Source organism: Panthera uncia, assembly GCF_023721935.1.
Source record: "Panthera uncia isolate 11264 chromosome A1 unlocalized genomic scaffold, Puncia_PCG_1.0 HiC_scaffold_17, whole genome shotgun sequence".
NCBI classification, from domain to species: Eukaryota; Metazoa; Chordata; class Mammalia; order Carnivora; family Felidae; genus Panthera; species Panthera uncia.
This window is the reverse complement of record NW_026057577.1, coordinates 146651439-146663273: the sequence shown is the minus strand read 5'-3', so window position 1 is coordinate 146663273 and position 11835 is coordinate 146651439. Positions and strand designations below refer to the sequence as shown.

The following is an 11835-nucleotide window of genomic DNA, read 5'->3' as shown; positions in this document are numbered from 1 at the left end:
TCTTCTCCCACCACATCTCAGGCTGTTTCACGCCCAAGGATGAGTCACGGGGAGAGGCGAGCAGGGCAGTGGGACTGGCCTGGAGGCCGGGGAGGGAGCCGCAAGGTCGAGTGGGCACAGGACCGAGCAGCCTCCAGGCACCTGTCCCTGCCCCGGCTTTGTCGCTGTGGTTTTCCTTCTCTGCAGTCAGAGGCACGCACTCCACCAGCTGCAGACTGTGGGCTGACTCTGCTCTGGGTACTTTTCCAAGTGGCTTATGTATTTTAACTAATTCTCATTTCGACCTGTTGTGGGTTGAATCCTGAAGCCGATCCCAATGCCTGTGAATATAACCTTATTTGGAAATAGGGTCTTCCCAGAGTCAGTCAAGACAAGATGAGGTCGTTAGGGTGGGCCCCAATCCCATATGGCTTGAGTTCTTGGAAAAAGGGGAATTTGGGCACAGAAATGCATACACAGGGAGACGAGCATGTATAGACAGACACACACACCCACACACACGCGCGCGCGCAAGGACGACAGCCACGTGAACACAGAGACAGACTGGACTGAACTTGCCGCACACCAGGGAAGCCCAGGCCTCCAGAAGCTGGAAGAAGCAAGGACAGACCCTCCCCTGGGGCCCGCCCAAGGGGCGCAGCCCTGCGGACTCAGTGATTGCAGACTCCAGGGCCCCAGAGCCACGAGAAAATAAACTTGTGTTGTGTGGCACTTAGTTGTGGCCGCCCTAGGAAACTTTTCAGAAGCCCTTCGTTACTGATGAGGATTTGGGTGGAAGGGAGGCCCAAGGTCATCAGGCAGCAAGAGGAAAAGCTGGAACTCAAACCCGGGCTGGGTTCTTTGCGGCTGTGCTCTTACTGCTTCTCAAGACCAGACTCGAATCTTCACCTGTCACTTGTGATGCCTGACAGGGGTGGGACGGCCCTCAAGCCGGCTGAGCTGGCCCCATAACCTACCAATGGGAACCACACCCGACTCAGAAGGCCAGGGACCCACAGGAGTGTGGGCTGCAGTGCTCAGCACGGGTGCGCGGTCTGAGCACGGGATAGCAGTGGCTCCCTGTCCGAGCTCTCTCTGCTCCACCACCCGGCCTCCATGTCCTCTTTTCCCCCAACACTTTAACCTGACCCCAGTGGGACGGGACGGGACAGGAGGAGGACGCATCTGCACTCAATGGGAGACAACATGATTCCGGATTCAAAATTCAGAAGCTTCTCCCTCCAATCAAATGCCCCTCCCAAAACCCTGCCTAAAGAACTGATCTTTGGGGCGCCTGGGTGGCTCGGTCGGTTAAGGGTCAGACTTTGGCTCAGGTCATGATCTCGCGTTTCATGTGTTCGAGCCCCACGTTGGGCTCTGTGCTGACAGCTCGGAGCCTGGAGCCTGCTTCGGATTCTGTGTCTCCCCCTCTCTCTGCCCCACCCCTGCTTGTTCTCTCTCTCTGTCTCTCAAAAATTGAGTAAATGTTAAAAAGAATTTTTTTTAAAGAAATGACCTTTTATGTCTTTATCCCTTAAAAAGAACCAAACGGCTCCCATTCCAATGGAAACCATTTTCTTCATAACTACAGGGTTATTTCTGCATAATTCTGTAATAACATATGTTATATCCATAATCCTCTTTTTCATTATTCCTTCTCTTACCACGAGACTGCCTCTAACAAAGGAACAGGAGACAAACTTTCGTCCTTATATTTGTTACAAGTGTTAACAAAGATCTTGAAAGAAAATATTTTCAGTTAGCGGCTATTGCAAAACAAAGATTTAAAAATAAGCACACCTGGGATGCCTGAGTCAGTTGAGCGTCAGCGTCTTGATTTTGGCTCAGGTCATGATCCCAGGGTCACAGGATAGAGCCCGGAGTCGGGCTTCATGCTGGGTGTGGAGCCTGCCTGGGATTCTCTCTCCCACTGCCCCTTACCCCTTCCTGCACGCACACACACACGCCCTCTCTAAAATACAAAACAAAAATAATACTCATTACATTTCTTTATTGTACTTGATCAATTGCTTTGTGTATAAAAGTATAATACTAGTATTAAATAAAAATAAAAATAAAAATTTATTTTAAATTTACCACTGGTGAGCGTATACACGGTATAAGGAAAACCACAGACCCTTTCCGGATCACGGCCAACTCACAACTTCCATCCTTTTACATCCTTCTTTGTACTGAGTCCCAAGAAAACACAAGTTGGTTCACCGAGTCCTGAAGCCAGTATTCCTTCTTGTTACCAACGAACGCCCACGTTGTGAGGAAATAGTTTTCTCTGCAAATATTCCACCAATTCAACTCTTGATTTTAGCATCTCAGTCTCATAATAGGGGATCTGTAAAGGGAGGGAAATAGAATACATCACACAATCCGTCATGTTCTGAAGTCACCCTGGTGTTTCGGTCCCTCGAACCCTCTGCCACAGCTCCTGGAGGGCAGAGCTCACGGCTGCTCGGCGGGTCTCCCCAGTGCTTGTGAGGGTGCCCGGCACCCAGTGCGACTCAGCAAACAAGCCGCAGAACACGCAGAGAGAACGGGCGTCTCTCGTGGAGAGAGGCTTACATTTCAGGTCAGGGCGGAAGGGGAGCCCGAGCCAGAATTTGGATGCGCAGAGTGGCGAGACCAGTCCTCTGCGGGAAGCAGCGGGGCCAAAGGAAGAGAGGCAAGAGAGCGGAGGGGGGCAGGGGTGCGGAAGAGACCCCTGAGCACGGGCCGACCGTGGGGGGTCTTGGATGCCCAAATGCAGATGGGTTTCCACTTCATCTAGTAAGCAGTAAAGGAACAGTAAAGGTTTCTCAACACACACAGGCATGTCAGTTTCAGGAGCGTTAATCTGGGGATGTAGGTAAACTATGGAGTGGAAAAAAGTAAGCAGATGGGACAGCAGAGAGCAGACCAGCAGACTGGGAACACACAGTCTGGGAAGCTCCATGAACATTCGCTGCTGACTCCGCACAGACAGCCTCGCTAAGAGATCGACAAGACAAACACAAATAAGGGCTAAAGCTTAAAAGTACGATGATGATCCTGGTTTTAACGGGGTCATCTTGGCTATTTCTATTCATTCAATCAGAGGGACATTAAAGCAAAACGGGTGCTCTAATAATTCAGTAATCCTAGAAGCAGAGGTTAGTATAGCTTAGAAAGGGTATACGGATGCCGCACTTGAGAAAACCGTGGGTCTGAATATTCTGTATTTCAAAATATAAATACAGGGATTTTTTTTTTTTTTTAACTGGGAAAATAATGCTCAAAGTTGGCCTTTAAACTAGATGTAAGATGCGTGGTCCACTGGGCTACCAGACCACCTAGCCCTCTGGGGAAAGCACATCTAAATTAGAAGTTGCTTTGGGGGAGAAGAAAACGGGTGAATTCCTACCTGAACAACCTGATAACCAAGCAGGCGCAGGTGTCTCTGTTTAATAGCTTCCTTTCCCAGTAAGTGTCTGCTATTCAGAGAAAATCTTTTTGGATCATCAATGCATAGTGCTAACCTGAAAAATCGGACGGAGAAACTTAGTTCTTAAAACAATCCAAAATATTTATACATTTTTCGTGGAAAGTGTTTATTTGGGATTCGGCTATTCCTGTGTGTCAATGTTATTTTCACATAAATCATGAGTGTGCCATTCTTTAATATGCTGAGAAAGCAATCTTATTAATATTAATGTTTCTGTTACAAGGAATTTCCAAAACTGGGATGCTGTTCAGTAGTGTCTTTACTTCTAGAAACATGTCTATTTTCCTACCATGTTTTTAATGCTTTATTTATTTATTTGGGGGGGTGGCGGGACAGAGAGAGACAGTCCCAAGTAGGCTCTGCACTGACAGCAAAGAGCTCAGTGTGGGGCTTGAACCCAGGAACTGTGAGATCATGACCTGAGCCAAAATCAAGAGTCGGATGCTTAACCCACTGAGCCACTCCTGTTTTCCCACCTTCTTAAGAAAATACCATCGAGGGGGCGCCTGGGTGGCTCAGTCGGTTGAGCGTCCGACTTTGGCTCAGTTCATGATACGCGGTGAGTCTGAGCCCGCGTCAGGCTCTGTGCTGACAGCTCAGAGCTTGGAGCCTGCTTCAGATTCTGTGTCTCCCTCTCTCTCTGCCCCTCCCCTGCTCATGCCCTGTCTCTCTGTCAAAAATAGTAAACATTAAAAAAAAAAAACACCATCGATTATTAATTCCGACAAGTTTTGTAACATAAAAACCGCACCAGCTTTCTTTACCTTTTATGCACATCTTCATCAATCGTAAATGGCAATACTAATCCTTCTTCGTCTAATTTAATTTCCACATCTGGTGAGAGAAGAAAGGAAACATTCTCGGTGTGATACCCTCACAAACACTACGTTCCTTTCCTCCTCCTCCTTCTGTTCTGAATTCTCCCACACTGCAATTTACCAGCTGCGCTGGAGGCTGCGAAGAAATGACCACACCAGACCATGGTGAGAATTTTAACTTAACCAGCTCTACCATCAACCAAGTCAGCCTTAATTTCAGAAGGCTCAGCCACTAAATCAAGGTGCCGGGTGTGATAAGAACTGCACGTACTTCCTCTCTCTCCTTGAGGTGAGTATTGGGAACCCTTCACCCCAGACAGGAAGCAAAGCCAGACTGTGGCCTATACAAGTCGCAACTTTTCATCACGGAATCTCCCAGAGTCTCCAGGGTAGGCAAAGCCTCCTGCACTCCACTCTGTGGTCGCTGGGCACGGCCGACCCCCACTTCCTCCCCTCTGATGTCCTGCTATTCTCTTTGTGAAAAGAGCCCCTAAAGGAGGAGGGAAGTGAGCTACGACGTCCTGAAGCCTATAAAACACTACCTCCTCGGAGCTGATTTTCTTGTAGTCATTCATTTAAAACACTGTTAAGGGCAGAAGGACGTGAACTCTCCCATCAGCCCCACCCAACAGAACTTTCCGCCGTGATCACATGTTTGCGCCTTTGCTGTTCCAGCATGCCTGCCACCAGCCACCTGTGGTTCTGAGCCCTTGACATGTGGCCAGGGCAACCAAGGAACTGAACTTTGGTTGGTTTTTAAACTTTAACTAACGTAAATTTAAGTAGTCACAGGTACTCCTGGCTAGGGCGTCGGACAGCACTGACCTAGAGTGGCACAGCAATTATACTGGCTAATGATGACCCAGCACCTGCTATGCTCTGGGTATCACTCACTTAGTGCTTAAGCAAGTCTGGGTCACTATTCTTCGTACTCTCATTTTACAGAAAAGGAGCAAGCGGAAAAAGATTACTCTGCCCAAAGACATTCCCCTACCACGTGGCTAACAGGTGGGATTCCCCCCATGCATCTGGACTCCACGGCCCACGGTTCCAATTTGCCTTCCAGGAAGGGCCAACTCCGTTTTATATTTCCTGACCTTCCAGTGGCTGCGAAGTCCTGCATATTCCCAAAGAGGACAGCAAGCTGAGCCTGGTAAAGGAGACTCCCAAGTACTTACCTATTGTATAACAATAGGGCGTTAACACTTTTGAAGCAAAATACATTCTTGCACCCAGAAGATCAATCAGTCCAATCCTCACAGATTTGTAAAGCTGAAAATCCACGGGCGTCTCCAGAGAACAGCACGGAGTAAGAAATGACCTCACTTGATATTTAGGAAGAAGTTTCCGACCCTGAAAATTGTATGTTTAAACATGAGAAAGGAAGATACGATCCAAAACCAGAAAATAAAACAAGGTTACCTGCGAATAAGTCTGATCAATATTACTCTATAAGCAGGATACTTTTCCAGATTAAGGACAAATACCTTCCTCAAAATGACAACAGAAAAATATTCTTGCGATAGCTCAAATCCAATAGTTCGATAGATGTTTTAAATGTGTGGGTTTTTTTTTTAACATTTATTTATTTTTGAGAGACAGAGACAGAGCATGAGGAGGGAGGGGCAGAGAGAGAGGGAGACACAGAATCCAAAGCAGGCTCCAGGCTCTGAGCTGTCAGCACAGAGCCCGATGCGGGGCTTGAACTCATGAACCATGAGATCATGACCTGAGCCAAAGTTGGACGCTTAACCAACTGAGCCACCCGGGCGCTCCTAAATGTGTTTTAAAAGTAGTCCGTGGTCATAGAAAGAAAGAAAGGAAGGAAGAGAGGGAGGGAGGAAGGGAGGAAACAACAGTGCTCTTGCAGCTCAAGAAACATCTCTTTGGAACTCAGAATTGCTTTAAGGGCCTTAAGGACACTCATGTTTTTAACAGAGGACAATGTGATAAGGGTGACATTTCAATTTACCGGGAGAAGGAGAGCTACGTAATAAATGGTACAGCCGGTAATCCATCCAGAAAATAACCAAGTGAAAGTTCTAGCACATGTTGAGGACTGCCATAAATTCCAGGTGGGTTAAAGTGCTATAAATACAGTAAGGGAAAGGAGCATTTTTAAAAATTTAGTAAAATATGTGTATTACCTTAGGAGTGGTAAAATATTCTAGAGAGAGGAAACCCAGAAACCATAAAAGATGGACACATTTGACTATAAACAACTTGAAAATTTCTGTCGAGCAAATAGAGATCATAAACAATATTAAGCTACAAGCCCCCCTCCCCCAAATGAAGAACAAAAACTAGGACCAAGTATGTGCAACATACATAGGAGCTAATATCTCTATCTCACAATGTGTTTCAAAAAAAAAAAAAAAAAAAAAAAAGAAAGAAAAAAGACAACCAATAGGAATCTGAGTCAGGAGGTAATGAGGTAATTCACAGCAAATCGACCAATAAGCATTGTGAAAATATGCTCAGCTCGTTAAGATGCAATTTAAACATGTGACACGGTACTTTCCCACGGAGTCAAATGACAATGATTCAAGGGACTAACCACGCTCGGCAACAGAAACGATAGGTAAAGGGACATCTCCAACTATCAGGGGAAACACATCTGCCAGTAGTCCAGAATCTAGTCCGCAGTCTAGTCTCTAGATTGAAAAACAAAAAGAATGCACTTAATCTTCATGCATTGCCCTCGAGGAACGTCCATGGTAGACTGGGCATATTAGAGCCAACTGTCCTCGGAAGAGCCCCGTTCCAAGGAAAGAGAGAAACAGGAGTGTTCATGTATTTGTGCACCTTTGTACATAAAACTGCTAACACCACTCCTTCAGGGATGGAAGGAAGCTGAGGTAAGTATCATTTACTTTTCTGTGCCTCACTACTGTTAAAGCTGTTTTGTTTTTTTAAGTAGGGTCCACGCCCAACATGGGGCTTGAACTCACAACCCTGAGATCAAGAGTCCTATGCTCTACTGACTGAGCCAGCCAGGAGTCCCTGTTGAAGCTGTTTTAAAGAAGAAAATAGGAGTGCCTTTCCATTCTTCCTTCTTAATCTAAAATGAGCTGCCTTTTTTTTTTTTTTTTTTTTTTTTTTTATGTTTGGTTTGAGAAAGAGAGAGCCTGTGCTCATGAGCAGTAGTGGGGTGGAGAGAGAGAATCCCAAGCAGGTTTCACGCTGTCAGCGCAGAGCCTGATAATGTGGGGCTCGAACTCACAAACTGGGAGATCATGACCTGAACCAAAATCAAGAGTCGGATGCTCAACCGACTGAGCCACCCAGGCGCCCTGAAAATGAGCTAGTCTTAAATGTGATTCAGTCTAGGGAGGGATGGGCAAGTCTGGAGAGGCCATGTGTGATCTTAAACAAGGTGCTGGATTAAGTTACAAGAACGAATCTCCGGGGTACTAGACAGGAAGCACCAACTCCACCTATCAGGTGAGAGTGAAACTTCTGGCTTGGCGTAGAAATGTACTTGAAACAGTTTAGGATTTGCTCAGGCCTAACCGAATGAGGGATTCACCTTTACTATCTAACAGCTGTGGGGAGTGCAAGCCTTCCGAGGCCCTCAGAGCGCATCCAGGACGCTCTGACTCATGTGCCTGCAGCACCCCACAGAACCTTCCAAGAAACCTTACGCAACTGGAAATGGGTACTTCCAACACAAGAGAACAGGTATGGGGCCAATTTATCAAAGAGAAGGCTACCTAGTGGGAAAGTAAGTTGGAGTGAATGAAAGCTCTGCTTTCTGATGAGGTTACTGAGACAGATCAAAAGAGGAAAAACTTAAAAGATGGGGAGGGAGACACAATAGAAAGCCGCCCCCACAGGGAAATAAGGTTAAGAGGACCCCTGCTTTTACCTTATAGAAAGGGCATTCTAGCACCGAGGTTAGGAACAGTTGGGTCAGCTGTGCGAGGCTCAGTCTGTCCACGGACGATTCTTCTCCTGAAACGAGAAGCATTCCAGTTGTAGGTAAGTTTGAATTTGGTTTGTGAAGGAACATCACGAATGGACGATGTACACTAATCACTCTGGAAGTAACGTACTATTAAATGGCACTCGGGAGGGGCGTCTGGGTGGCTCAGTCCGTTGAGCGTCCGACGGCGGCTCAGGTCATGATCTCGCGGTCTGTGGGTTCGAGCCTGCATCGGGCTCTGTGCTGACAGCTCGGAGCCCGGAGCCCGCTTCAGATTCTGTGCCTCCCTCTCTCTCTGCCCCTCCCCGACTCATGCTCTGTCTCTCTCTGTCTCAGAAATAAACATTAAACAATTTTTTTTTAAATAAATAAAATAAATGGCACTCGGGGAAGAACTTGTCAGAGTTAACCATGCCTTCTGCCTTGCCATCAAATGCCATCTCATTTAAACTTTTTTGTTTTAAGTTTATTTGAGAGAAAGAGAGAGAGCATGAGAAGGGGAGGGGCAGAGAGAGGGAGACACAGAATCCGAAGCAGGCTCCAGGCTGCTGTCAGCACAGAGCCCGATGCAGGGTTCGAACTCACAAACCGTGAGATCATGACCTCAGCCGAAGTTAACAGTCGGATGCTCAACTGAATGAGCTCCCCAGGTATCCCGATGCTATCTCATTTGAACTTCTGAGGAATTCAAGCTATAATGAAAAGTCAACAGATATGTTAAAATTAGTGAGAATTTCCTTTAGCAGTGGAGACAGACATCTGATGTTATTTGGGTGGCCTTGAAGATGACCCACACCCTTTCTGAACAGGGGAGTCTACAGTTGCTGTTGTGGCTTCTGACATATTGGCATGACTATCACCCATGCCACACCATGTCCCCGCGAGACTCAGTTCAGCAGTCCGTGCACCCGGAATGGTTTTCTCTGTGCAGTGCTCCATCATTCTTTAACTCCGTATTTACACTGGCATCTGAAACTTCACATGTCTTCTTTAGGTTATTATGGGAGAGAAATCAAAGGCACCGCACGGCTCAGGCTAAGAGGTAGATGTGCGACTTGAAAACATCACGCACGCATTCAAGGGTTAATTTTTCCACTCTCCAAGTTATAACCAACTCACCTTGCAGCTGCTGAAGAAAATAAGGACTGAATATTTTTGCCATAAAGTTGACCGGATGGCATTCGACGAGTGAACACGAATGGAGAATTTTCAATAACGTTTTGGGTGGAAAATAATCGAAACGGGTGAGTAACAGGTTTTCTAGCTTTCTAAATAAAGCAGAGGCGTTCGGTGGCAAATAATTGAGTTTTCCAAACGGTTCAATTAACTCGGAAACCTGACGAGGTGAAAATTTCTCTGACTGGCCAACAAAAGTTTCTGCCACTGCATCGAAGATGGGTTTTGAAAGAATCCGTTTCCTGCTGCAGTACTCCATGACTGTGCTGATGACCTCAGGATCCAAAGTGAGACACAGTGAGGCCACGTGTTGCTCCAGGGCTGTTGTAAAAAATCGGTCATTGTGCCCAAAGTATATGAAAGCCTCCAGGACTTTTCTGAGCTCTTCATGAGTAAAATGAGGGATATGCCTCACAGCATATTTTCCCAATTTTATAACCAGAGGAAGTGCTTGAGTTTGATCAAGAGCCACTAGGGCAGTGAGCATTTGACTCATCAGCGTAGGACTCAAGTTGGAAACGACCGACAGGGAAAAGCTGTTTATCTTGTTTAGAAACGCTTGGTGTCGGTCCACTTTTTCAGCACATGCCTGCAGTATTCTATAAAGGGCCACAATATCCTCAGGGGCAAATGTTTCCAATTTTTCCCCTTGCAGTTGATATATAATCAGTTCTAGTGTCTCACCGCCTGGACCCTGCAGTCTAATCAGACTTTCCCCAAGGATACAGAGACTGCGGACTTCCAGGCCGCCTCTTTTGACACGATGGCGGCTTTCTGCCACCAGGTTTAGTAACAAGTTACTCTGAGGGTCCACGTACAACAGACTCAGAGCTTGCAAAGCAGTCACCAAAGCAGTATCCGACAGACTCGGGGATTCCTGCTCAAACCGAACGCATAAAGCTTGAAAGACACCATTCTCTAGTATTCCTTTTGGCAGCCTGTGATTGCCATCTTTTTTTTCCACTTCACAGATCCGTTGCAAGGCTCCTGCTGCCAGGCTATCAGGCAAAGGTTGCAGCGTGCCTATAAAACGTAACACGTCTTCTGAGGAATCCAAGTCGTTGAGTCTCCCGTAAAACATCTGTTCATCCAGGCTTTTAGGATTTTGTTCAGGCCCAGCCCAATCATGTGCTTGAGAGAACACTGGCTCACCAAGTGGATGCAGGGCGTCTCCGTTGTCCGAGTGGAACTTTTTACAACAGGCATGATGGAACCTGACCCTGCAAGGCTCGGGTTGTAGCGAAGGGAACCACGGACACAGACGCCCCTTGACCATCTTGCGAACATGGTTTACGGGGTGATTTTTCAGAGAGGCCAGCGCTCCATGTATCCGAAAATCGGATAAATGGTAAAGGTTCCTCCGCAAGGTAATCAAAGCCATGCCATCAGATTCTCAACTCCTCTTGACTTGTAACTAAAGAAAATAAAGAAAACACGGTCAAACATACTGAGAACGTGACTCGCTCAACAACATGAATGCTTCTGAAACTGAGGATGAGTACTCATAAGAAACGACACACAAAAGTTTCCCACTGAAACACAAGCACCCCGAGATCAGTCGCAGCATCCCACAGCTTAGAAACGTGGCTGGCACCCAAGGATGATAATCGCTATGGTTTCTATGCACTGTTGTGCCCCCTAGAGCTTAGCCCTCACAACAGCTCAATGAATGAAGTACTTCTGGTGTCATTTGATAGTCGAGGAAACCGATGCCCTCGGTTTTCTGTCCAGCTTCCAAGCTGGACACAGTAAGTGGCGGTGCTGGGATTCCCCTCGGGCAGTCCAGATCCGAAACACGCCTCCTACACGTTACGTGTTGGGTCGACGGAAGGCACTGCGTTTGGTTAAACTGACTCAAAAGGAGCAACGGGTTAAAAATGGCCAAAATTCGTATAGGTCCACGCAAAGCAAAGGTCAAAACCACGTTTAAGAAGCCCTGAGGCGTTGGTTTCTGCTCGGAGTAAAGACCTGGCCAGTGGTAAGGAAGAAAAGGATCTAGCTTGGCAAAGAGGGAAAATGTAGGATTTAAAAGAAGATAAAGGAGGCGGGCGTGTAAAGGAAGAAGGTGGGCGGTCCCTCCAGATCTAAACACCCCGTGTGAGATTTGGGAACAGAAGTGCGCGCGCCAGAGGGGACGGGGCGCCCCGGGGACCCGGTCCTCCTTGGAATGAAAGGAACCCCGCCGGGCGTCCCCAAACCCGACGTCTAGCGGACCTTCGATAAAGCACCGGGAGGGAGGCGGCGGCGGCTGGAGAGCAGCGGAGGGGCCCGGGAAGTACCGACAGCTCAGCTATGCCGCGGGCCCATGCACGCTGGGCCGGGACACCTACCACGCTGGGACATCTACTGCGCTCACACCGCGGGAGGTCGTGCAGCGGCGAGGACCCTGGAGCCTCGTGGGCCTCCGTACGCGCCTTCCAAAGCGCCGGGCAGCGGGCGCATGCGCGGGGACGGAGGCCACG

General features: G+C 47.6%; 1 protein-coding gene across 1 annotated transcript; it reads right to left on the bottom strand.

Moving 5' to 3' along the window:
* Positions 1 to 1657: 1657 nt before the first annotated feature.
* Positions 1658 to 11790, bottom strand: FASTKD3 (FAST kinase domains 3). Its single transcript, XM_049648287.1, has 7 exons — positions 11704 to 11790; positions 9317 to 10787; positions 8141 to 8226; positions 5451 to 5625; positions 4219 to 4288; positions 3374 to 3488; positions 1658 to 2329 (listed from the first exon to the last, which is right to left on the bottom strand). Exons 2-7 carry the CDS (start codon positions 10752 to 10754, stop codon positions 2231 to 2233), a joined length of 1983 nt encoding a protein of 660 aa, XP_049504244.1. The 5' UTR covers positions 10755 to 10787; positions 11704 to 11790; the 3' UTR covers positions 1658 to 2230.
* Between the last annotated feature and the right edge of the window lie 45 nt (positions 11791 to 11835).

What these genes read in the sequence shown, in the direction of transcription:
- FASTKD3 (XM_049648287.1), bottom strand. Translation starts at nt 10,754, where the DNA reads ATGGCTTTGATTACCTTGCGGAGGAACCTTTACCATTTATCCGATTTT. An exon ending in TAGAATGCCCTTTCTATAAG is followed by an intron (nt 5,626 to 8,140) that starts GTAAAAGCAGGG and finishes TACAATTTTCAG; the next exon opens with GGTCGGAAACTTCTTCCTAA. An exon ending in GATGAAGATGTGCATAAAAG is followed by an intron (nt 3,489 to 4,218) that starts GTAAAGAAAGCT and finishes CCGATTTTTCAG; the next exon opens with GTTAGCACTATGCATTGATG.